The sequence below is a fragment of the Eriocheir sinensis genome, chromosome 43 (assembly GCF_024679095.1).
Source record: "Eriocheir sinensis breed Jianghai 21 chromosome 43, ASM2467909v1, whole genome shotgun sequence".
NCBI lineage: Eukaryota > Metazoa > Arthropoda > Malacostraca > Decapoda > Varunidae > Eriocheir > Eriocheir sinensis.
Window position 1 is genome coordinate 9732691 of NC_066551.1, and position 26047 is coordinate 9758737.

The 26047-nt window shown below is 36.6% G+C and overlaps 1 protein-coding gene across 4 annotated transcripts in view; it reads right to left on the reverse strand.

Moving 5' to 3' along the window:
* Positions 1-276: 276 nt before the first annotated feature.
* The window catches only part of LOC127010452 (bestrophin-2-like), a 71316-nt gene continuing 45545 nt past the window's right edge, over positions 277-26047 (reverse strand). For 3 of the 4 annotated variants that reach the window (XM_050884641.1, XM_050884644.1, XM_050884645.1), the window contains 7 exons: positions 25850-26039; positions 20329-20462; positions 16056-16203; positions 15718-15830; positions 13533-13677; positions 9604-9730; positions 277-5502 (listed from right to left, as the gene is read on the reverse strand). In XM_050884641.1, coding sequence (XP_050740598.1) covers positions 4992-5502; positions 9604-9730; positions 13533-13677; positions 15718-15830; positions 16056-16203; positions 20329-20462; positions 25850-26039 — 1368 coding nt within the window. In that variant the 3' untranslated portion in view covers positions 277-4991. The remainder of the gene's footprint in view (positions 5503-9603; positions 9731-13532; positions 13678-15717; positions 15831-16055; positions 16204-20328; positions 20463-25849; positions 26040-26047) is intronic. The other variant, XM_050884642.1, reaches the window with a different exon arrangement.

The following is a 26047-nucleotide window of genomic DNA, read 5'->3' on the forward strand; positions in this document are numbered from 1 at the left end:
CAGTAGGAAACGAGATATTGGCGCATTAATAACAACTTCTTATCATATTAGGAATTAAGGTAATATTATGATTGAGGCTTTTATTGCATTACTGATATACGTACCTCAAATGTCAACACTTCCACTGAAGCTCTCTCGATCTGTGACCCACTCAAGAAATAAGTGTAACGATCACTATTACTTTTATTATTATTATTATTGTTATGCCGGACGTATTACTTGGGTTCCGTACGTGTCGCCGTCACAAGACTCCGTGGGAGGGAGATATGTAAACACTTTGCACAACTTCTGTAGTTTAATATTCTTCCTTAGCAGTACACTTCACTCTGACTCTTCACTGACCACTAGCTTACTATGACTGGGACTCGGCCTCTCTCGCCCTCTTTTCCTATATATATCCAGAACAGTACAGTCTAGAATGTTACAGTATATTTTAGATCATACAAGAACATGTAGCAAAAATATATGCGAGTTGGCAACACTTCCCGCCTGGCGTATGGCCGCGCCCCGCGGGGCGCGGACGGCTCGCCTTGCTCCCCGCCCCCCTGCTCGCTCCTCCCTGGGCCTTCTAGAGGCCCATGGACGCCGGGGGAAGCTTCCAGCACAACATTATCATCAATTACAGTAGTAGTAGGTAGGCTATATAGTATTACCTGCTTCCATAAAGTAAGAAAAAGGTGCTATGATATTTTTTATTGCCCGTCACTGCTTACAGATGATGTCCGTCTGTCTATTCGTTTGTCTGTTACCAAAATAAATAAATAAATAAATAAATAAAAAATATATAATATATATTGGCAGTAACCAAATTTAAATGACAATATACTTATGTAATTATCTAAAATAGATGAACTTATGGGAATATCAAAGTAAAAAACTATCAGAATAATATCAAACAAATAGAAACATAAAACTCGCATCACCACTCGCCACCGTCAGCGCGGTGGGGAAGGGAGTATGAGGGAGGGATGGGAGGTATAGCTGTGACGTATCATGGGGTAGCGATGACAGAAAACGGATGAAGTAATGCTTGAGCAGAGACTACGGTAAAATGTCAATTTTTAACGTTTATTTAGTTCTTGCGTTAAATTTGTTACCACACTAAATGTAATGTTTAGGTTGATTTTTTTTATTGTGAAGACTTGGTAATAGGTTAATTTTTTTGACGATCAAGAATCGATCGATTTAACAATTCGTTTATGAAAAGTTAGGATGGAAAACTGGTTTAACGATAGACTTATATGGTTTCCTTGCTCTTTGCATGGGTTTCATAATTCAGTAAACATGAGGATAAGGTAGGACATCTACTACTACAACAATTATAGTTATAAAACTCTTTGGGCTCACTCATTTATTACAATCATAGGCAGTGGGGGATGGTGGCTATTTGGGCTTGAGCCCCAGATCTTTCATCAAAAGCCCCAGATCTTTTTTAAAGTTTTAAGATATATATTTTTTTTTTTACTCAATTCATTATACAGTAATTTGATTCTAGTGTTGGACGTATCATAAATTAATTGTCATTATACCAAAGTCCCTTATAAGTCCCTAGAAGTCACTATCTATGTTTTTTTTTTCCAGGGGAGCATACACCCGGACCCCTCCCCTTTGTCAGACAGGGTTTAAGTCCCCGATGTCTACAATGTCTGGCAACGCCCCTTATTACAGCAGAGGATATTATCTGATGTTGCACCAGACAGGCTATATTTAGTGACATCACTGTCATCGTAAATCTGTAATTTTGCATGTTATATATATATATATATATATATATATATATATATATATATATATATATATATATATATATATATATATATATATATATATATATATAAAACTGCACAAGTGTTGGGCATGGCGTCGATGGGGAAAAGTATCGCAATGGCGAGCGGACACGACCGCAATACCACACACGATCATGAGGTACACTGAGCTCTCAGCTCAGTGTACCCCAAGATACGTCATGTGCGGGAAGGGACGGTTTTATTCAAAAAGAGTGTCCCGACATGTTACTATATAGACATTGCGTGTTTCACCGGCGAGGGCAGTGCCGCCGCATCAGCGTCTGCTCGCCGGCCCCCTGCCCTGGCTGGTGAACGCTGCATGAACAAGAAGCACCGACGGTGGGAAGTGGTAGTGTGTGCTGGGTTTTACTTCTCCTACTGCTGCTATATATATTACTACTGTAGCCTACTACTACTACTACTACTACTGTCGTTGCTGCTGCTATGAAATACTACTACTACTACTACAGCAATAATAATAAATAAATAAAATTATAAAATAATAATAATATAAATACCTTACTGTATACATTCAAAGGAGACTGGAATTATATCCATGTCATATTAGTTACTTCAGAATGCATGCTATCATGCTAGTTATTTAATCAGAAATATACTTAACATTAATCATTCACAAGCTCACTGATAAGAATATGTATGTGAATTACTTGCTTGGGTAGCAACTTTTCTCTAAAGTCAAAGGAGAAAGTTCTTTCAAGGGAGAAAAGTGCCAGTTTATGAAATAAATGTACTAAAATAGATGCATGCTGCAAATCAGTTTCATTACTCACCTGATGCTTATTTTTCTGGTGTGATTCATTGCACAGTAATAACTGGACATGCCATGCAGTGTATCAGTGTTTGAGGTTCTTAATTTGTCAACTTAAATAATGGACAAAATAATTTCTACACTCCAGTTTGCTATTAGTTCCAAATAATTTTGTCAGACCAACAAACTTTGATATATTACTTTATTATAAGTTTCTTTGAAGTTAACTCTTTTATGCATCTGTACTTAATTATATTTAGCATAAAAAAGTACATCATTTATTAGTCTACTCTGAACTCGATCACTGCCTTATGCAAGTCGGAGGCATACACTTTAATTGCACATCGCACTAGTGTTCATTTTCATCAGCTCAGTCCTTGAGTCTGTGATGGTAAGAACCCATCACCCTGGGATACAAGGCCACTGTAAGGTTAAGTGAAAGTTGGGGGGATACACTATAACTGCACATGGCTTCATTAATTTTATCCATTGTTTTGCCCCTTGGGCTTGTGTTGGAAAGAACCCATTACCCCAGGGCACAGAGCCAGTGTGCCATCCAGGTTAACACAGTTTACCTTCCCCAAGTTCCCCCAGACCCATTTATCAACAAGACCAAAAGGGAGGAAAATAGCAGGATGAGCTGCATGCTGACTGCTCATGCCACTGGGCTAGCAGATTCATGGCTAGGAATGCTAACCACTGAACCATGGAGGTGTATAGGCCAGTGGGACATTAGGGTTATCATAGTCTACTTTCCCTAAATTTCTCCACCATGCAATGTGTCCAAAAAATATTATACTGAGGTGGCACCTTTTATTGTTATATACACACTCATATTATGTTCATAGTGTTATTCATTTCTAGCATTCAATTTCAGTCAATGGATATACTTAGGCCAATGAGATGGAGATTAGCATCCAGTTGAGGCCATGCACAGCTCAGCGTGTGTTCCCAACTTTACCTTTACCTTACCTTCAGGTCAAGTAGCTGACTCAAACCACAATTGTTAAAGTATGAGCATAGAACTCTTAGAGACCTTCTTCTTTAAAGGAGGACAACAAGGAGCTGGATTTACATGGTTCTCTAAAACATTGAAGTTCCCACCTTCAAGTTGACTGAGTCCCCCATTATCTTTTTTTTTGTTTTATAAGATATGACGTACTACCCCTTATCATTTCAACTTCCCTTTTCATCAATAAAATTCTGGTTACACCACTGCCTCTAATGGTCTCTCATATATTTACATATATAAAAAAAAGTTAATCAAGAACTTTTATCCTATGTTGAGAATATTCACCATACCTTTTCTACATCTCTCATCCCATTCTTACCACACAGACATTTGATTTTTTACACTCACAGACATCTGAAGATCAGTTTATATCAGGCTCACAACTAGCAAAGGATTCACCACAATACATAATAAAAAGTACAAAAATAAATGTCAATATATAGTAAATACTTCATATTTATCTCCAGAGTACAAAATTCTAGGTATCATGACATTCTTGGTTAATTAAAAATGAGAAATGTATAACCTTTTGTACAAATGTGACCTAACTCTGCCTCTAAGTGCTTCAATGACTATACTGAAGTGCATGTACTGATTCAAGAATGATTTCATGGTTCTTTATTTAGAATAAACAACAGTTAAATATATATTGAAACAAAGAGAAAAAATAATGTAACATGATTACTAAAACTCTTACAAAAACTAGATGCATATTTTGCTAAGAAGAAGAAATCATAATGAAAATATCTAAAGGTAGAGAAAACTGACTGTGAAACTGCATTAGCATGTTTCTAAGTCTCTCTATTATTGCCATCATCTTAGACTAAGAAAACTTAAGAATTTGTGTGATTCTAGCTAACTAAATCTAAAATTATTTAAACCAATTGTTAAAGAATTAAAACCAAAATTAACTGAAGCAGTAAAACTTTAACTGTGTATCAAATTACACAAAATTTTCAAACAATTTGAGGATGTGATTGTTGCAACAATGAGTTTTCACCCTATCTGGGTCCGATGATATATTGATGAAGTTCCAGCAATCCCAAATACTGCAGTAATAATAACAGATGTAACAACTGTATGTATGTATGTACACTACGAACAGTGTATGGTAACTATTAAAAAGTAGAAAACTCAACAAAAGTTGTCTAATGCACAAACGGAAACAGGTTAAATGTAAGCATTTATGTAAAAATACAAAACTAATAATATCTAAACAAACATTAACTTTAGCAATCATAGAGCAATAAGTTGATTTTAAAGAATTTTTTCATTGCTTTATGTCCTCTGACTATAAATGTATGACAGATGAGATATTTGTGCCTTTATATCTTATCAAATCTTTTTATTTATACCACAATTTATGTACAATATACTTATAGTTCAACCTGAATTACTGCATTGTTTAATAAATATCTTTGGCTTATTTACATTCTTTATCACTTCCTAATATTACATCCATACCACTTTCTTCTACATTTTCTGCTTCAGCAATGCTTTCTAGTGGACCTTCAATGATTGTTTCTAATGTGTCTTTAGGTACAGTTGGTTGGTCACTACTGCTTTGATATGCTGAAGTAGAATCAGGCTTCAAATAGGAAAACTTTTCATCTGGAGTACTTGCCTTGGGACTGGTGTCTTCAAGGCATATATTTAGATCTCCACTAAATGGTTTATATAACAGAGTTTCATCTGTTCCAATAGGTGAGACATTAGGGTGTGTGCTGGACTTTGTGGATTTTTTATCCATAGGACTATCAAAAGCAACTAAACTTTTTGATGTTGTGCATTGAAATCTTGGAGATTTGTGTGAAGGTGAAACTGGCTCACTGGAACTGGTTTCATCCTGCCTTTGTAGATCACAAGGCAGGAAGGTCTCATCTTCAGTTAAAAGTTGCTCAGACTGTGATACTCTCTTTTCTAAGGGTTCACTACTGTTCAAAATAAAAATAAAATAATTATTTGTAACTAAGTTGTAATCACATGCTAACACACACACACACACACACAGCTATATGGATTTGTTTGATGATAATGCTAAGTTATTGAGGAGGATTGGAAGTGGAGAGGGCTGTCAAGCACTGCAACAGGACCTAGACAGGATATGAGAATGGAGTCGAAGATGGGAAATGAAATTTAACATCAGAAAGTGCAGTGTGATTGAATTTGGAAAAAAAGCAAAAAGAGAAATTTAGGTAATTATACATTGGGAAATAATAGCATTAAGAAAACATCAATGGAAAAGTACCTGGGAGTTACTGTATCGGATAATTTGTCACCAGAGACCAGTACCCTATATATATATATATATATATATATATATATATATATATATATATATATATATATATATATATATATATATATATATATATATATATATATATATATATATATATATATATATATATATATATATATATATATATATATATATATATATATATATATATATATATATATATATATATATATATATATATATATATATATATATATATATATATATATATATATATATATATATATATATATATATATATATATATATATATATATATATATATATATATATATATATATATATATATATATATATATATATATATATATATATACAACCTGATAAGAAGCATAAAAATCGTTTTTCAATATTTGGATGTTGAAATGATGAAAAAACTGATTGTAACCATGATACGTCCAAGGTTAGAATACGCAGCAATAGTACGGTCACCGAGTACAAAGTCTAGTGTAAGGAAAGTAGAAAGGATTCAGAGAGCAGCAACAAAGCTAATTCCATGACTAAGAGATGTAACATATGAAGAGAGATTGAAGAAGCTGAATCTACCGACACTGGAACAGAGGAGGTAGAGAGGAGATCTGAGATGATTGATCTTTCATCCACTTTTTCCATCCCACTCAGTACCCTATATATATATATATATATATATATATATATATATATATATATATATATATATATATATATATATATATATATATATATATATATATATATATATATATATATATAGATAGATAGATAGATAGATATAGATATAGATATAGATATAGATATAGATAGATATAGATATAGATAGATATAGATATAGATATAGATAGATATAGATAGATATAGATATAGATATATATATATATAGATATATATATATATATATATATATATATATATATATATATATATATATATATATATATATATATATATATACATACATATATAGATAGATAGATAGATAGATAGATATAGATAGACAGATAGATAGATATATATACAGAGTCCCTTTCGAGTTTCGCGCTTGCTTCGTTCCGCAGGTATAGCGCTAAACTCGCGGATCGCAAAACTCGGGGTATTGAAAACACTGAAAAAGCGCTTCTTTGTTCCGGCCCGTGGAGAAGCTGCCTTTTTTCCCCACTTTACTCCCTTGTTATCTCAAAATACGTACTGTGCGAAAAGGAAGAAAATGTGAAGAGAAAACGGGTTGTTTTGAAGCCGCAGCTGAAGGCGGCTGGCTGCCTTACAATTGGCTGACAGTTCTGAATACACGCTTGTGATTGGCCGAGTCCGATGACGTCATCGACGGTGCTCATCCAATCAGTGGCCTCTAACTAAAACGAAACGAAAGCTTTGTGAATCTAAAGTCAACGTTGATAGTTAAATCATTAGTTCATAGCTTTTACCACAGGACATTAGCCCGCATCTCTGTGAATCTCGCCCCAGCAAGTGTGAACATGGTCACCCAACTGCTAGTTTCTCGAGAATTTTGTTCAGATTCAAAGTTGGCTGCATTTCACGGGAAACTCATTGAAATTCTAGTCAGAAACTCAGTCACCCGTATGTCGGTTATTTTCTCGTGAGGTTGGTAAGTTGTGGTTACAAAAAGAAGAAGAGTGTGTCAGCTGATCGGTTTAGTAGCTATCCGTGTTTTTTTTTTCCAGTACCACAATGAGTTCCACGAAGCTATAGATAAGCTTGGAGTAACCAGATTGAGCAGGTCTTAGACTTGAGTCTTGTCCAAGCATAGCCACTTCATTATCATGTCTTGGTCCTCACTGCTAAGTTCTCATGGCATTTAATTGACGGTAGCAAGCTGTAACACACTCTCCCTTTGTCTCCAAGCTAACCACTCATGAACCAACAAATGCTTTCTTTTAATTTTTTTCTTTTTCTTCAGCAAACACCACAAAGCAAACTCTGCAACATCTGGATCCATTGTTTGTTTTGCTTTTCAGCTGATATATTCCAGAATGCAACAGTCCTCTGTGTGACCAAACTTGAGGATAAATTCAAGGCAGAAAATTGTCGGGAGATAATTTCGGTGGGAAATTCCCGAGAAACTAGCTTGTGTGACCATGCCTTTAAGCTGTGAGTGTCACACTGGGCCTTTTTCCTCCAACCGCATTAGCGATAGGGTGACCGGCAACTCCAACTTTTCTGGGTGTGCATCACGCATGGCCAAGGTCGGTTGTCTATATTCATAATGTAAACAAAGCAGTCGCCCTGTATCGATTAAATAGTGAACAAAGCAGCTCTGCCAGTCTACTGTACGAGTTTCTTGGTTGGCCATTTTCCACTGTTCCTCACTCCTCAGCCACTACCGTCGTATGTTTGTTTACATACAGCCGCGTGGTTGATCATACCCCCAACTGTTTTCCATCTGTACAGACAACCAACAACTCGCTCCCGGTTGGGCGCACGGGCAACCTCGGTTGCCAATATCCCCAACGATTGAAGGAAAACGGCCAATATGACACCACCTTAAGGAATCGTGCGTGACGCCGACGGTAGGTAGACATGACCCGTACATGTCAAAGCAACACGAAACTCGGTGCGATAATGCGCAAAAGTCGGGATGGTAATAATTTAGGATTGAGCGCGAAACTCAAGGATCGCGAAACTCAGATAGCGCAACTTTAGCGCTATACCTGCGTAACGAAGCAAGCACAAAACTTGGGAGGGAACTGTATATATATATATTCCTCAAACACACAGACATACATGTAAGCTGTTTTCATACCTACCACTAAGATTTGGATGCTCTTAACCCTTTCATTGCTAAACGCTCGCAGCGAGCATTAGGTGTATTTACTGGTGGTGCTAAATGCTCGGTGCGAGCTCCAGCAGCACTCAAATCTCCCACGTATGAGAGTGTTCCAACACTATTTCTCACAACACAGGATTGCCAATAGAGTGGGTTCTCCACTAAATTTGGTGGAAAATCACATCAGCTCAGCGCGGCAAATCTACGGACGAGTAACTGGTGGATAGTCCTGTCCAATATAGCGGCATTTTTGCATAGCTTCACCTATCACCTGACTGATTCTTTGACCAAATAGTTGTAAATATTGCAGTTGGCAATACAACCTTGCCAGCATTTCAAGGAAAGATGTCCGCAGTTCTCTCAGTATGGCTGATCATCCCACACGCACTGACGTAAGTGTTCACATTCATCACTCCCTGAACGTGCATGTACGTTCGCAGGGGAGGCATACATAACCGACTCCTATAGATCTGGGCCTCCTCTTTCCAATGGTGGTTTTGGTTTTTAGTTGTGATGAATAGTTTTTGAGATACAGAGGTTAAAAGAGACCCCCCATTGGGCTGACTGACTGCGCCTGAGGGGATAGTAGCGTCCCGTCCCACTGTAGTGCTGACTTGCCTGATGGGCGAGCCTCCCATAACCCACTTAGCCAGTGGGGGTACCTCTTTGGCCGACTGGTAAAGGAGTGGCTTTCCCGTTGCGCTGGTCGCGGGTTCGATCCCTGGCGCCGGCAAACCTTTCCTTGTCTGTATTAATTTCTCGTGTGTTTCGTTACACGCAGTGGTCATGTGGGAGTGGAGAAAAGAGCAAATTCTGGCATTTCACCACGTGCAAAGAAAGGGTTAATATTATATGTGGACCTAATGAAAATTTCATGAAGCAAATAAATTAAGTGCCTAAGAAAGTAAAAATAAAAAAAAAGATACAAGTAATAAGACAAATATAATACAATTTATCAAAAGAAAATATTACCTTAGCCTATGGAAGGATACTGAAGAAGTTGGCTGCTCCTGCTGAGATCTGGCGGCACTAATCGTCTTTGATAATCCTTTAAGGTTCATGCTAGTCATGTCTCGTCCCTGCTTTTGTGTAAGAAGTTCTAAAAATAAAAAAAAAACAGAAAACAAAACATAAGAAAACCATGCATTTATATTAATATGGTGCTATGTTGGGGGAAGAGAGAGAAAAAAAAAAGCAAGTTTTGTCTTTTTCAAAGGATCCATATTTTTCAAATGGCTGCACACAAATATAAATCCAATGCAAGATTAACAAAGCCGAAGCCTCATATTTGTACTGATGAAAGTCTGAGTGTTGACAATGGTTTGTTAGGGCACAAAAATAATATTAGACTAATATGTGGGTCATATAGATTGTGTGGACCATAGTTTATAGCACTAGCAAGAGGTGGATAAGATGCCCTGCAGACATGGTGCATTGCTGATCTGAATATTCTGGATTAACTCGGTATAAACTCTTGTAACTGACTGAATTTTGAGCACCTATCATTAGCAGTCCTATGCTCTTTTTTGTGCAAAACAACTGTTGTGTAAGCAGCTGTGACAATGCTCTTGTTCCTCTTGATATTTCCTGTCATCTAAATATATTTCACTAGCTTGATGGCTGCATAAGCTAAGTTGATACCATTATTATTAGAGCTGCCATCCCATTGACTCTGACTGCCTAGAGTCACCACTTCTGAAAATTAACCCTGACTATTATCTTTGTTTATTCATTTATTTACCCCTATTTATCAAAATACATTTATGTATGTCTATCTACATATCTACTTATGCATATATCTGTGTGTCTTTCTATCAATTGATCAATTTATATACTTTAGGGCTATATAACTCCTATTAATTCCTTTGGGGTAGTAATTATGGCAGGTGTCTGCACACCCTCTTCTCCATACACTTTGGCTTCAAAAATTCTGTCCCTTCACTCCTCCACTCCCTTTCTTTGAGATATTTCAGTGCCCTATTCTCCTCTTTCACATAGATCGAGCCATTCTCTCACATATCAAAATGACCTAACATCCATGTATCCACTTTGTCAACACTTTTCCATACATTCTATCCTGAATGCATCCATATAACCACCAATACCACTAAAATTCTCACTTTAACAAATACCCCAAAAACTTTAGTGCAAATTTTCTGTTAACTTCTGTATGCATTACACGTGACTCAGATAATTCACCTCCACTTCTGACTGGCCCTGTAGATGTAGAGAGTGGCAACGGAGTGTTTATGGCAATGAGAGAGAGAGAGAGAGAGAGAGAGAGAGAGAGAGAGAGAGAGAGAGAGAGAGAGAGAGAGAGAGAGAGAGAGAGAGAGAGAGAGAGAGAGAGAGAGAGAGAGAGAGAGAGAGAGAGAGAGAGAGAGAGAGAGAGAGAGAGAGAGAGAGAGAGAGAGAGAGAGAGAGAGAGAGAGAGAGAGAGAGAGAGAGAGAGAGAGAGAGAGAGAGAGAGAGAGAGAGAGAGAGAGAGAGAGAGAGAGAGAGAGAGAGAGATTTTACATAGACTTACATAGAAAATCAGACCACACAGACCCCATGGTCTAGACTAGGTGGCCTGTCCTTAAACCTAAGTGATTCTACATTAATCAGATGGCTCCAAAACATTGCATTTCAACTCTAGTTAATATTAAGTTGAAGGAAGTGACAGTCGAGCTTGTTTTTAAAGGAGTCAATTGTGTTACACTGGACCACTGACGGTGGGAGCTTATTCCATTCTTGCACAACAACGTTGGTGAAGAAAAATTTGGTGCAGTCTGAATTTACTTGTCTACATTTGAGTTTTATGCCATTGTTCCTCGTTCACAAAGTGTCATCGATCATAAACAATTTTGATCTGTCTACATTCGTGAAACCATTAAGTATTTTAAAACATTCGATCAGTTTTCCTCAGAGACGACGTTTCTCAAGAGAGAACATGTTAAGGGTGGAAAGCCTTTCTTCGTAGGATTTGTTGCGCAAGGAAGGGATCATTTTTGTTGCCTGACGCTGAACACCTTCTAATTTAGCAATGTCCTTTGCATGGTGGGGAGACCAAAACTGTACCGCATATTCCAAGTGGGGTCTGACTAAACTATTGTAGAGTGGAAGTATTACATCTTTATTCTTGAATAAAAAGTTTCTTTTAATGAAGCCCAACATTCTGTTCGCTTTATTTGCTGCATCAATGCATCACTGTGAAAATTTGAGGTTTGACGCGATTTTGACCTCCAAGTCCTTAACGCATTGAAGGCTTTTGAGTTTAATGCCGTGCATTTCATAATCAAACTTCTTATTTCTTGTTCCAACTTGAAGGACCTGGCACTTGTCTACTTTAAAGGGCATCTCCCATCTATCAGACCAAGCTGAAATTTTGTGCAAATCCTCTTGGAGGCTTTGCCTGATTCGTCAGTGTGAACCGAGTTACCAATCTTTGTGTCGTCTGCAAATTTACTAATGCGATTATTGAGTCCAACATCCACATTGTTGATGTAAATAATGAAGAGCACTGGGCCAAGAACCGAGCCCTGAGGGACGCCACTAGTGACCGGCGCCCACTCTGAGTTAAATCCGTCAATCACCACTCTTTGTTGTTTGTTGCTCAACCAATTCGCGATCCATTGGTGTACTTGACCGTCAATACCTATTTGCTTTAATTTGTTAAGTAATTTATGATGTGGGACTTTATCAAACACTTTCTGGAAATCAAGATAGACTATGTCCAATGATTTGGTTACGTCATAAACTGAGAAGAGGTCGTTATAGAAGGTCAATAGGTTTGATAGGCAGGATCTTTTGTTATGGAAGCCATGTTGTGAATCCCCAATTAATGAGAGAGAGAGAGAGAAATACAAATAAGGAAAAAAATATGGGAAACATATGAAGATTTGCAATATTTTTTTGTCATTATTAGACATGTATTAGAAACTATGGGTTTTCAAAAATACAGAGTGTCCCTCTATTATAGAGTTATTCAAACATAAAGTAAAGAACTTAAGTAATGATATTTGGAGACATCTGAATGGATACCAAGATATATTTCTACTTTTTTGTTTAAATCTCCACAAAGGAATTGATTCCCTAGTGAACATTATTTTGTTAATGCATATGTAGATGTTGATAAATATCCCTTAGTATTATAAGCAACTCATCATGGTTAATCTATATATGACAAGGTGAATACAGGTAACTCTCGATTCACACGAGTTTGGCTTACGCGTTTTTTAAATAACGCGGGGGCCAAAATCTAAATAAATGTTTAATTTACAAGTTGTTTTCACTTATATGTGATATTTTAAGGAGTGGCCACCAGATGTCTCACGCAACTGGACTCACATGGCGCCGCGGCCACACAGCTGAGCTCAGTTCTTCCCGCGCGCCACTTGAACAACAATACAGTACCCACGCTGCCACGCTACTCAACAATAGGGGTGGGCAGGTACTGGTACCACTATATATATATATATATATATATATATATATATATATATATATATATATATATATATATATATATATATATATATATATATACTCTCTCTTCTCTCTCTCTCTCTCTCTCTCTCTCTCTCTCTCTCTCTCTCTCTCTCTCTCTCTCTCTCTCTCTCTCTCTCTCTCTCTCTCTCTCTCTCTCTCTCTCTCTCTCTCTCTCCACTGAATGAAGTGAATATTTATTTTTCAATAGAAACCTACCTCTTGTTTGATTTACATTGTTTTTGATTTATGCGACCTCTTCAAGGACACAATACTCGTGTAAATCGAGTTACCTGTACCAACAGCAGTTATACATAAAAAATAAATGTTGTATATTTTACCTCAAAGAAAATTTGTGCCATAGTAACTGTTTTGTTTTCTTCTATTTTGTTCACGCACATATCCATAAATTTTTGAAATAAAACCAAGATTACCTTCCCTTTCCTCTTCATTGTTGTCCATTTCAGTTCCATCACCTTGAAAAATGGAAGTGCGAATTGAAGCGCTGCTGCCAAGACTCTTAGTGTCAGTAAACCCTTTCTTTTTGTCACTGCTGATGAAAGGTTCATCCTCTGTCCCCTGTACACAATAAATCAGTATCAGAAGGCTAAGAGTGTTATTGTATAAACAATTTAGTGCATCAACATTTATTGAAAAAAAAAAAAAAATAAATAAAATAAAATAAATAAATAAATAAAGTTATTGAAATTATATCCCTAAATATTACCGTAAATTCAAGTGTGTGTCTTAACCTAATTGAAATATATGATATATGAGCTATGCTCATGGGGTTCCATCTTCATGCCTCAATTAGTATAACTTAATTTTAAATTCATTTAATGTTCTGTTGAACCCTTACTGGCATAGGGCAAGAGGATTGTGGCCGTTCATTGGTTAGATTTATTTCTCCGTTGTATAGACACACACAAGGAATAGTTAGATTAATTTTCAAATTCAATGATAGTTTAGAACTGTGTGGTTTCCTGACTTGCATGATGCATCTCATACTTTTTGTGTGGTGCTTTGTTCACAAGGAATGCCTCCCTCACCAGCTGTTGCTCTCCTACCTGCTACACATGCACACTCATTTTGACAATGTCCAAGAGGCCAGCACCCAAATCTACACCCAAATCAAGAAATTTATGGGGAAGTCTATTACCTCAGAGAAGAAAATAAAAGTTGCTTGAAATTCTTCCATAACTAGTAATGGCATGCCTCCACAATTCTTGCCGCCCCATAGCAGAAGACTGTACTGTAGAGCCATAAGAATTCATATTTATTTGGCTCTGCAGTACTCCAGCTTTACTATGGTGTCTTAACCTGGTAGTAGCGAAGGGCCCAATTTGTGGCTTTACCATGTACAAGCGACGGGCCAAATTTTTGCCATGATATAAACCCCCCAAAATAGATGATGCCTAAACTGTTCACAAATGCGTTGATATATACTATGAAATGGTTTGCGTGAGTGATGATTTTTTTCTCATTTTTCTCGCTTAGAGGGGCCTTTAAGAAACTTGATCCCCGCAGCTACCAGGTTAATCTTTTATGCAAGAATTAATGAGAATAGCTAGTAAACTCTGGAGCAACCTTGTTTTATCTGTATCACCTCCATCCTAGGACATGAATGCTTTTAAGAAAGAGTATCTAGACACCTAACTGAAGCTTACACTCTCTTTTGGCTACTTTTATGGTCTTTTGATGGTGGATAAGAACCTATTACCGGACATAGGGCCAGTGTGACATCCGAGTTACCACAGTTTACCTTCCCCAGGTTTCCCCAGGTACTCATTTATCGACCAGCCCATAAGAGAGGATGAAAAGCTGGGTGAGCTGCCTGCTGACTCCACAAGCTGGGATTCAAACCCAGGCTTGGATTCATAGCTAAGTATGCTAACCACTTCACCATAGAGGAAAGATCATGTTAAAATTTTATGAAATTCACTCTGCGCAGCCTCGTCAAGAACTCCCATTTTCATGTATAATGAGAGGGGCTGCACAATATACATATCTAATAAAACACAAATTATTGTGTAAAAATTTTGGAACACACTGCCTCAATTTCTAGCAGCATGGTACCAAGCCAAGCAGTTAACTTGCATTTTTAGTGGAGCTAATTTCTCTAATTATTTATTTATAATATTTAAACTTAAACAACAATAATAATAACAGTAATGATAATAATATTAGTGTAGTAGTAATAACAATAATAATAATGATAATAATAATAATAATAATAATAATAATAATGATGCTACTACTACTACTACTACTACTACTACTATTACTTTTACTACTACTACTACTACTACTACTACTACTACTACTACTAATTATAATAATAATAATAATAATAATAATAATAATAATAATAATAATGGTAATACTAATAAAATAATAATTATAATAATAATACCAATGACAATAACAATCTATTATTATCATTACCATTATCATCATCTTCATTATTATTATTATTATCATTATTGTCATTAGCCTATCATTATCAAAAGTAAATTCAAATGGGCCTAACCATTATAGAAATATGAAGTTTAGGTTTGGAATATCTGAGGATTAACTGTTTGTTATATTTGCTACTACAAAACTGAACATTTAACTTACTTCTGAGAACAAGAAACTTGCTCCAGGTTTTTTCTGCTTTCCTATTAGGAGTGGTCTGCCTGAATCACTTGTGTTATCTAGCTCATCAGATAATTGTGACACAATAACATGACCTGGAAAAAAAGAAAAAAAATTACTTGCCATATTTACTGCTATAAAGGTGCAGAGATGATAACCACCTTTCATGAGGACCACGGATTGTACTATTCACAATTTAGGTTTTGGTTGATCGAGGTTTTTAACTATAGTACTTTTAAGATTCATTAATATAAGCCACAACACCACACTTTTAACAGACAGGCATGATTGGTTCAAATACAGCTTAGATATCACCTTACCATCTTTATCCCTTCTCTTGATCTTAATAACAATAGGTTCATCATCATCACAGCATGAATTATGTCTTGTCTTAGTTCGGGGACTCGACATCTCATCCGGTGCATTTGTGTTAAGAGACAAACCCGACATACGGAAGATGGCACTGTCCTGAAAATAATTCATACTTTAAAATACATCCACACTGAAAATATACAAGAATATTAAGTCTACTCACAGGGTATAAAGCATTTTCATGTAAAGCTAAATAGGAGGTATACTTCATTTATCAATAAGTTATTTGAGAAAAGCTTAACATGGGAAATTAATGGGAGGAACATGAGACTAGAATGGAAGACTGAAAAACAAACAAACAAGCTAGTGCACTTTGGCAAGCAAAGGTCAAGCAGAATAGCATATTTTAAGTTTTTCCTTTGCTTCATTCAAGTAGTGAGATCACAGATACATAGAGAAAGTATACCAAGACAATAAAGCACATGGAAACATGCCAAGAACTTCAAAGTAAAAATTAAAAGTTCACAAAATGGAACACCAAAAAAACAAAAAAAAAAAGCACCAGCCATTAGAGCGTTAGAACATGCAACATCTCTGCATAGAATAACTTGGGGCTGCTCAGGCACAGAAAAATGAAACATAACTTATACCACACCAAAGTAGAAAAAAGTTTTAGTTCTGAAAGTCTTTTTCATGTGCTGTATATCAATAAAGTAGAGATTTTAAAAGTAAATTATGCATGTACTTAGATATGAGTGCATGACAAATTTTCCACACAGTAAGATATGCTTTGTGGGTTTGTAATTCTCATATCATGTGTCCCTCTCAATTTTTTTTTCTTGAATATTTTCATAGTGATGGAAATACAACTCATCCTTAACATCCTTCATATATGGGTATATGTTGAGTTTCTTACATGAAACATTCACTAGTATAGCTTACCCTCTAAAATTATTTCCTTTTACTCCATATTACATATCTATTATATAGTATATAATGGAAATCAGGAGGCAAAGAATAAAGTCACACACTCTATGCAAGAACATGGATGTGGTAAGTACTTGACAGCTACAGTAGGATGCCTCGTTAGTCAGACATAAATCAATAAAGAATGGATATTAGACAATTTCACATCACTTTACCCTGCTGAAGGCAAATTACAGTACTAAAACCCAAGAATGATCATTAGGGAGGGAGTTAACAAATGCTTTAATTTCGCTTCTATTGAAGTCTAACACCATTCATAAGACCAATCACCAAAGTGTGCAAGGCATGCAGTTGAGATGTAAAAAAAAAAAAAAAAAAAAAAATAAATAAATAAATAAAATAAAAAAAAAAACTAATAAATACAAACTCCAGAAAATAGCAAGAAAAGCAGCACTGATTATAACTACAAAAGTTATTGAAGGAAGCTAATGGAAACCTTGACTAAAAAAATAAATTAAAGTTGTGAGAAGCAATGGATGGTTTCTGTACCTATAATAATTGTGAACCAAGTAAAATGTGTATTACAGCTTGCACGGATGATTTCTGTGCCAGAGTCCACTCATGGAGATTTGCCGCATAACTTATCATTGAAACGCAAGAGGCATTAATCGTGTGTCCAGCAGTGACGTACATCTTTTTCTCCACTCACTGGTGTGAGGGAAGGAGGGTCTCCCTCCCTCCCCTCTATCCAGGGGGGTTGACAGTTTGTATGGCCTTGAATAATTTAGCCTAACATTTCACCTACATCCTTGTGTTTTTGCCCATTTTTGCTGATTTACATAATGGATGGAAACCATGCAGGAGGAAAAACAATTCCATCAATCTCTGATCTTTACATTGCTGGGCACAGTACTAAGGAAATTTGCAAACTTAAAAGACTGAAGTTTAGAACATTGCGAAACTTGATCAACTGATTTAGCCCCTTCACTCCGGCGACGCCAACATCGGCGTCCAACGACGTCACCGTTGGTCCTCTTCTAAACCTCTTAATCCTCTTCCATTTGCTCTTAATCCTCTTCTAAACCTTTTAAGAGGAAATGGAAGAGGATTAAGAGGAATTTAGAGGAGGATTGAGTGGTTTAGAAGAGGATTAATCCTCTTCCATATCCTCTTGACCCTTTCCATACTGTGACGCCGATGTCTGCGTCACAGATGGAAAGGGTTAAGGTTGATGGAGAGGGGATGGTCATGCTCCTTAAGAAGCAACCAGGGAAACTAAAACATTTTTTTTTATAGAAAAAGGAACGTGTTAAGACGATAGCTTGACATCACTCCTCGCCTTAGAACCAGGAAATTGAAAGAACAAACCCACATTCTTCTCAGTGATGTGTCGCTCCATACAGTGCAAGAAACTCTGCAACATGACCTTGGCTGCAGGTGTTATGACGCGTGGAAGGAGCCACTGATAAATGACCTCCAAAGGAAGAGGAGGCTTCATTTTGCCCAGCAGTGTAAAGATCAGTGATTGATGGAATTGTTTTTCCTCCTGCATGTTTCCATCCGTTATGTAATCCAGCCAATATGGGCAGAAACACAAGGATGTAGGTGAAATTTTAGGCTAAATTGTTCAAGGCAATACAAACTGTCAACCCCCCTAGATCGAGGGGAGGGAGGGAGACCCTCCTTCCCTCACACCAGTGAGTGGAGGAAAAGATGTACGTCACTGCCAGACACATGATTAATTCCTCTTATGCTTTAATGATTGTATGGAAGGCAAATATGAAGCTGCATGGCAAATCTTGATGCGTGGACTCTGGCGCAGAAATCATCCGCGCAAGCTGTACAGATATTCCATAATGTTAGAAGAGTGAAATTTTAAGAAAATAAATAGATAATTTATTCTGTGACGGGAAAAGTAAACTACACTGTACTGTTGAGGGTGTTGTTAACAAGGGAGAAGTAGACAAAGTGGTGCAATTGTATGAACAATAAGAGAGGGAAGAAGAGCAATTATGGAAGTGATGTGGGGCCATGAAAGAAAGATAGCAAGTGTGAGGAAAAAATCAAATGCTCTGACACTGGATGCAAGATTAACCCTTTCATTGCTAAGCACTCGCAATGAGACTATCCCCTCAGGCGTGCTCGGGCACCCCAGCGGGGGAAGGGGATCTCTTTTAACCGCTATATCTCAAAAACTATTCATCACAGTTACAAAACAAAAACACCATTGGAAAGAGGAGGCCAAGATCTACAAGATTCGGTTATGTAAGCCTCTCCTGCGAACGTACAGGCACGTTCAGGGGGTGTTTTTTGCTGTGAGTGCGACTGGCGCTTGCAGTGAGCTTTTAGCACCACCAGCAAGTGACGCTAGTGCTCGCTCTTTTAACCGCTGTATCTCAAAAACTATTCATCACAGCTAAAAAACAAAATCCCCATTGGAAAGAGGAGGCCAAGATCTATATGATTCAGTAATGTAAGCCTCTCCTGTGAAAGTACAGGCACGTTCAGGGGGTGTTGCCTGTGAAGACATACATTTATACGTGCGCGACGGTCAGCCGTAAGGCAACTACTGTAGATCTCTTGATGATGGGGTGCTGGCAGGGCAGTATTGCCAACTGCAAAATTTACAACTATTTGATCAAAATATCAGTCATGTGATAGGTGAAGCTATGCAAAAATGTCGCTATATTGGTCAACAATTAACATCCACCAGTTGCTCGTCCGTAGATTTTCCGCGCTGGACTGACATGATTTTCCACCAAATTTAGTGAAGAACCCACTCAATTGGCAATCCTGTGTTGTGAGAATTAGTGTTGGAACACTCTCATACGCGGGAGATTTGAGTGCGGCTGGAGGTCGCAGCGAGTGTTTAGCGCCACCAGCAAATACGCCTAACACCCGCTGCAAGCGTTTAGCAATGAAAGGGTTAAGGGTAGCTATACAGGTAAATTATGAAGGCAATGTTTGTGGTAAAAGAAAATACAATGGGAATAAAAAGAAATTAAGTTATAGTATGCAAGAAAAGAGTGGCTTAGTGAGTGAATGAAATTTCTCTGATTTGGTTCAAAGACAAAATATATTTTGGTACTTGTTTAAAAAAAATATATGTATTCAATTGTATGATTGAGATTGAGTTATTAGGAATAGAAGAGAATAAACCATTAGAAAACTTAAATGACAAAAAATATAAAAAAATAATTGTGGGAAAAAGATAAATGCTAGTAGCAGGGATTGATGCAAGGAAAAATGTGGCTAGGGACTCTTTTGTCCTGTTCATTCCTCTAAAGAACATTCGTGGCATCAAGGAACACAAATGGAAAACAGATGCATTATTCTATATAATATATGCTCAACCTGGGTTAGAATGTTTGACATTCTTGCAACAGAATCTGGACTTTGACAGGTAACCTGAGAAGTTGATGAAACTCGTGACACGGATCTCTTGAGACTTCGCCGGCGTCTTACATGACGAACTGACGTGCTGCTTGCTGAAATGGATTGGTATTTAGAAAGCTGCAGAGAATAAAGGAAGGCTTAAATGAAAGGGTGCAATATTACACAACACGATGAAATTAAATAATGAACAGGTGCTGTTAAAAAGTATATGAATATTTCACCTCTTGCAATTACGATCATAAGACTTCACCTCACCATATCATAAATATCTTACCTTTCAGAAATAAAGTTATTTGAATAGTATTTTTCATTTATAATGAAAATTATAATCATTCTTATTAAACCTGTATCCCATTAAGTGAGTAGCTGTGATGACAATCCACAGGCCAGCAGCTGATCACTCCCAAGAGGGCAGCCAAGAAAAAAGTATGATGAATGTGATCTTACAGAGTCTTGCATCTGATAAGGATTTTACACAACGCTTAGTGTGGCTGGAGACTCCAGCTATTGAAGAATAAGCTTACTCAATGTGCCCGGAAAAGTATATGGAAGGGTGTTAAAAGTGAGAATGATGGAAATAACCAGTAGAAGTGTAGGCAGTGAACAAGGGGTTTTCAGGAAGGGGAAGGAATGAGTGAATAAATTGTTTGCACTTAAGATGATAGTTGAAAATAATTAAAATTATTATAGAACGATAGGAAGTTGTTTGCTGTTTTCAGAACATGAAGAAGACCTTTAACAAGGTTAACAGGAAGGGTTTGTCTTAGGCGGAACAGCCACTTCTCAAAATAAATGAAAAATTGATCTTCGGGAGAATAAATCAATTTGCAAATAATCTGCCCGGGATTTAAACCTCCGCCCCTGAGACAGGAGGCAAACACTCCAGCATAACCAAAGGGTACCCTGTGGCTTAGGGCTTTTTGGAACCTTTATCTGCACATCAGGCCATTATATGGCTTCTCCTTTCCATTAAGACCAATATTTTTTTGTTTTTATATTTCTCAAGACAATTTTCTTCAGTCTCATTACTATGGAAGCATGAATACAATTTCCTATTTCCTATTTACTATTTCCTGCCCTTGCATGGAGAAACACAACACAGGAATGGATCAAACACTATCCATAAGTGCCACGGGGGATTTTCCAATTCACAAAGCATATAAGAAATTGATCTATTTGGGAAAATAAATATTTTTTCCCAACAATCTGTCAGAGAATCAAAACCTGGGCCCTCAAGACAGAAGGTAGACATTTTAGTGTTGAGCTGAAGGGTATCCCGTGGCTTAAGACTTTTGGAGTCTATATTTAGGTCTCGGCCATTACATCATTATATATATATATATATATATATATATATATATATATATATATATATATATATATATATATATATATATATATATATATTTACATATATATATATATATATATATATATATATATATATATATACACACACACACACACACACACACACACACACACAGTATTGTTGTCTTATATGCAACACTGAACAGCTTTTGAGAAAAGAAATTAAAAAGTACCCAAAGAGGAATGGAAAAATCAGTGCTACAAATCATTAAAACAAATAAGAAAATTTGAATATGGACAGGAGAACAATTGAAAGCAAGAAACATAATAAAGGCAATCAAAAGCAAGAAATGTCAATGCTCAGGATATATAAGTAAGATGAAGAACAATAGTTGAACAAAGAGACAGACTGGGAAATGTCGGATATAATAAATGCAAGTAAAAGTTGTTCACCATGGTGAGAGGAAATTAAGAAGTATATGGAGCATTTGTATAAAAACTGGAAACTAGAGGCACCGTACATAAACAAATGGAGATGTTTGGGAGAGGCCTAGCTGTGTTCTGCAGGGAAATAGTACAGTTTGCTGCTGCTGATGATTATCATCATGATGATGAGCAGGAGGATATACATAGTATTCTGGCAGAGGGGAATGGTCATCCACTTTTGAAGCAATAAAATTCTTTAAGAAAATTGGAAATGACAGACTGAAGGTAAGAAGGTAGATTATAATAGAAAGATTAAAGCATTATTTTTCAATTTAATATGTCCAGTGCAACAGCAACCAATGTGAAATTCTTCTTTTTTTACATCTGCAAATTTTATTGCGCCGGAATATTCATTGTTGTGTTATATATATTTTCAAAACAGTACATTATAAACTATGTGGAAAGTAAAATTCTCTATGATCCCTCATGAAGGATTTTAACCCCTTGGCTGCGAATTTCCTAAAAGAAGACATCACCAAGGTACAGGAATGGAACAAAAAGTGGCTGCTACAATTCAATGAAGAAAAATGTAAAGGGGATATCCAGCATACCAATACCACATGGGAAACACTCCACTATCCACCACAGAGGCAGAAAAAGACCTGGGACTATATGTTACCAGGCTACCAGTGATTGTGAAGGCAAAATCCATGCCAATCGCAGCGGACGGGTTAAGTTGTTTCGTCCCGTTACTTAGCATGTGTAGCCTACAGTTCTTTTCATGAGTTACATGGTACTTAGTGTTGCAAATGTAAATCTGAGATTCACCTAAAAAACAATAGTGAGCATTCAATAAAACATCAGAAATGTTTTGCTGTGCACTGTTACTAGGTAGTCTTACATTTACTTATTATGAAATTATCATTTTCTCACACAGTTCTTGCTTCATATGTGTGGCTCTTACAGATCAACACTTCCCGGTGCTCATTACACATGTGCAATCAATCCTGCTGATGTGTACTGTAATCTTTACAACCAGAGTCAGCTCCTCTGCTATATCACATTTAAGATTTATTCATACAATTCATCATGATGTACTATTAATAAAGACTTCTGCATTTGCCAAACCCATTTATTAATTTTTCATATATTTGGGGGCAAGTAGCTGCTCATCAATTTCATCAGAGAAAACACAAATTATCTGAAATAATCATGAACTTACCAGCTGTGACACATACATGTTCATATTTTAATAATTAAAAAAAAAGTGACACTACATTATTAGTGAGGTACGTCCTCCTGGTGAGCCTATAATGGCAAAGATGAGAGTTCTTAGTAAAGTACCTCAATATCAGCACTACTTAGCTCCACCATATGAAGTGTTGGAGATGTAGGTTTGGAAAGGACAGCCATTCCCAACAAGAAAAAGCAAGCACAGCCCTTCAGTCATGACCTGAACACTGCCACAAGTTCAGTGATTATCTTATAGCTTCAAAAGAATAGGACATTTTCTGCAGTACATAATAAAAAAAAAAGTGATGAGCTATGTAAGGCAAATTTTCATAAGAAAACGATTTATTGATGCAAAGTGCAAATATATATGTAAGAATAAAATTATGAGGACAGGGGAAAAGACTGAGGCAATGACAGAGAACATAACATATAAAAAGGTTCATATGTAAGGCCAGGAGAAAACTTTGTTTATTACATTCAAGTAACAGATAAATATCCGATATAGGAGAGGTTTAAAACTAGTGAAGAAAAAATTAATAAAAATAAAAAGCCCCATGTGGGGGAGCGTCCGCCATGTGTTAAATTATTAACGTATGATCCTGATTATATTCATGTGAAATGTATGCTTATGGTGAAGTAATATATGCTTACTTTCATATCTATAAGTCAATACATAATAGCAGGAAAAAATAAAATGTATTTTTAACAAAACTCAACTCAAAATTCCTTTCATCTAATGCCCTACACTGCAGAAAAAAATACCAAAGAAACTTAAAGCAGAATCTAAAAGATTTATCGTGGAAAATTTAAAAATTTTAGCTTTCGTTAAATGATGAGAATTTTTTTCAATTTTGTGGTGTATCTAACGATATTAATTTTTTTCCAGCAATTGTCCCTCAATTGAAAAGAAAACTCATGATGAAAAGTTTGTGATTCTGCTCCTCTTTCCAAAGATGTATTGTTTATTAAAATCAGTCAAATAGTGGTGAAGGAATTTTTGAAAAACTGAAACTAATCCTGTTTTCTAAAAAGGAGAGAGTTAAAGTCCATGTATTTATAGAGTTTGCCCTTTAAACCTAGATGCCTTCCCGGTTGGTATTCTTTACTGAATTCCAGTTTTTTTCTTTGTTTTGAAGGACTTTGTGTGTCTGATGGTGTCCTTTTCTTGGAAATCAAGCTGACATGTGAAACTTATCTCTGGCTCCTCCGGGGTGACTGATGTATGTGTCAGCTCTGCTGCCTCCAAGGCCATTGCAGATGCTAGTTTGCCTCATGATGCCATACAAATATTCTTTTAGGCTATTTTCTACGTTGAAACATGACGATGTATGCACCTGTGTATGAATATAGCTTTTTTTTTTTTTACTTGCCAGCCTATAGTGCCAGTAGACTTTCTTGAGGGGCCTGGATCGTAGTCAGCCCCAGCCTGTCATGGCGCAGGCAAGTGTTTTATAGTGACGTAAGTGATGAACGGAAGAGGGCGGGTGGGGGGTGGGGGAATTCAGCCATAACTGTCATTTTTGCTTATTCCTTCATAATATTTTCCTACAAGCTAGCCAAGGCGTGTATGAAGACGTGTGATTTTTTTCAATTTTTCCGATTTTTTAAAAATATTAATGGCGGATGCTCTCCGTAAGGTGATTAAAAAAAATATTAGGTTAGTGACAGAGTAAAGCATTCAATGAAAGAATTATTTTGGTAGATTATCATGAAAGAAATTACCCAAAGTAAAGGTAAAAAATAAAAAATCAAAGGATGAGTTACTTTAGCTTAGTTAGATAACTCGAGGAGAAAGGTCAAAGGGGCCGAGCCTTGTTCTGGGTGAGGGCAGTGTTCAGTTCAGGACTGTTGCTAGACATTGAAGATATTAGTACATTGGAGGTTTTGCCTAAAGCTCTGTAGAATTATAAGCACTGAAAATGCAAGTTCTATGTGAGCCTTGGGACATGCTCCTCCACGATTTTTTATTTAAACTGTCTCTGGCATTACTCCCTGACATCTGAGGGCAATTGAAAGATGAAACCAAGCAGTCTAAAGTAATTAAAATTAATTCCCGAAGAGATTTAAGTCCAGATAAAAAAGATTTTGGGCAGCAGCCCCCAAAGCTCACTCCTCATAATGGCCCCGGTTCACTCCATGACAAAAATCAACAACCAGCACAAGCAACTACATATCTACCTTTCTGGGTTTAGTTTACAGAAAAGATTCTATGGAATTTTTTTTCAAATGTTAGTAAGATACCATGTTGATCCTCATGCAAATGGACCTTCACCATTCCCATCCTGCTGGTTCACCTTGTATTTCCTCAAAATGAAAAATATAAAGCTTGAGATTTAAAATTTTATAAACTATTAAAATGCAAAATTATTACATATAAAAGGGTTTCAGTTAAAAAATAGTTAGCACAAAGAACTGATACAGAAATATATCATTATGAAGCATGTCACAATGCACACAATACAATGCCAAGCTTTCTATTGTTGAGTTAGTTGTTCTGAGTCTAACTCACCGTTTGGCTTCACACCATGACGTCGAACATTCTCTTGGCTGTTGGACGTCAGTCTACTGAATAGCATGGACAGCATTGAAGGCTTGCGAGATGACAGAGGCTGAGATGATGCCATCCCTGATATTGATGATCTTGCACTCCTTGGCTTTTTCATGATATCAATAGCTCTTGAACCTTTCTCCATATCTTCCTGTAGAG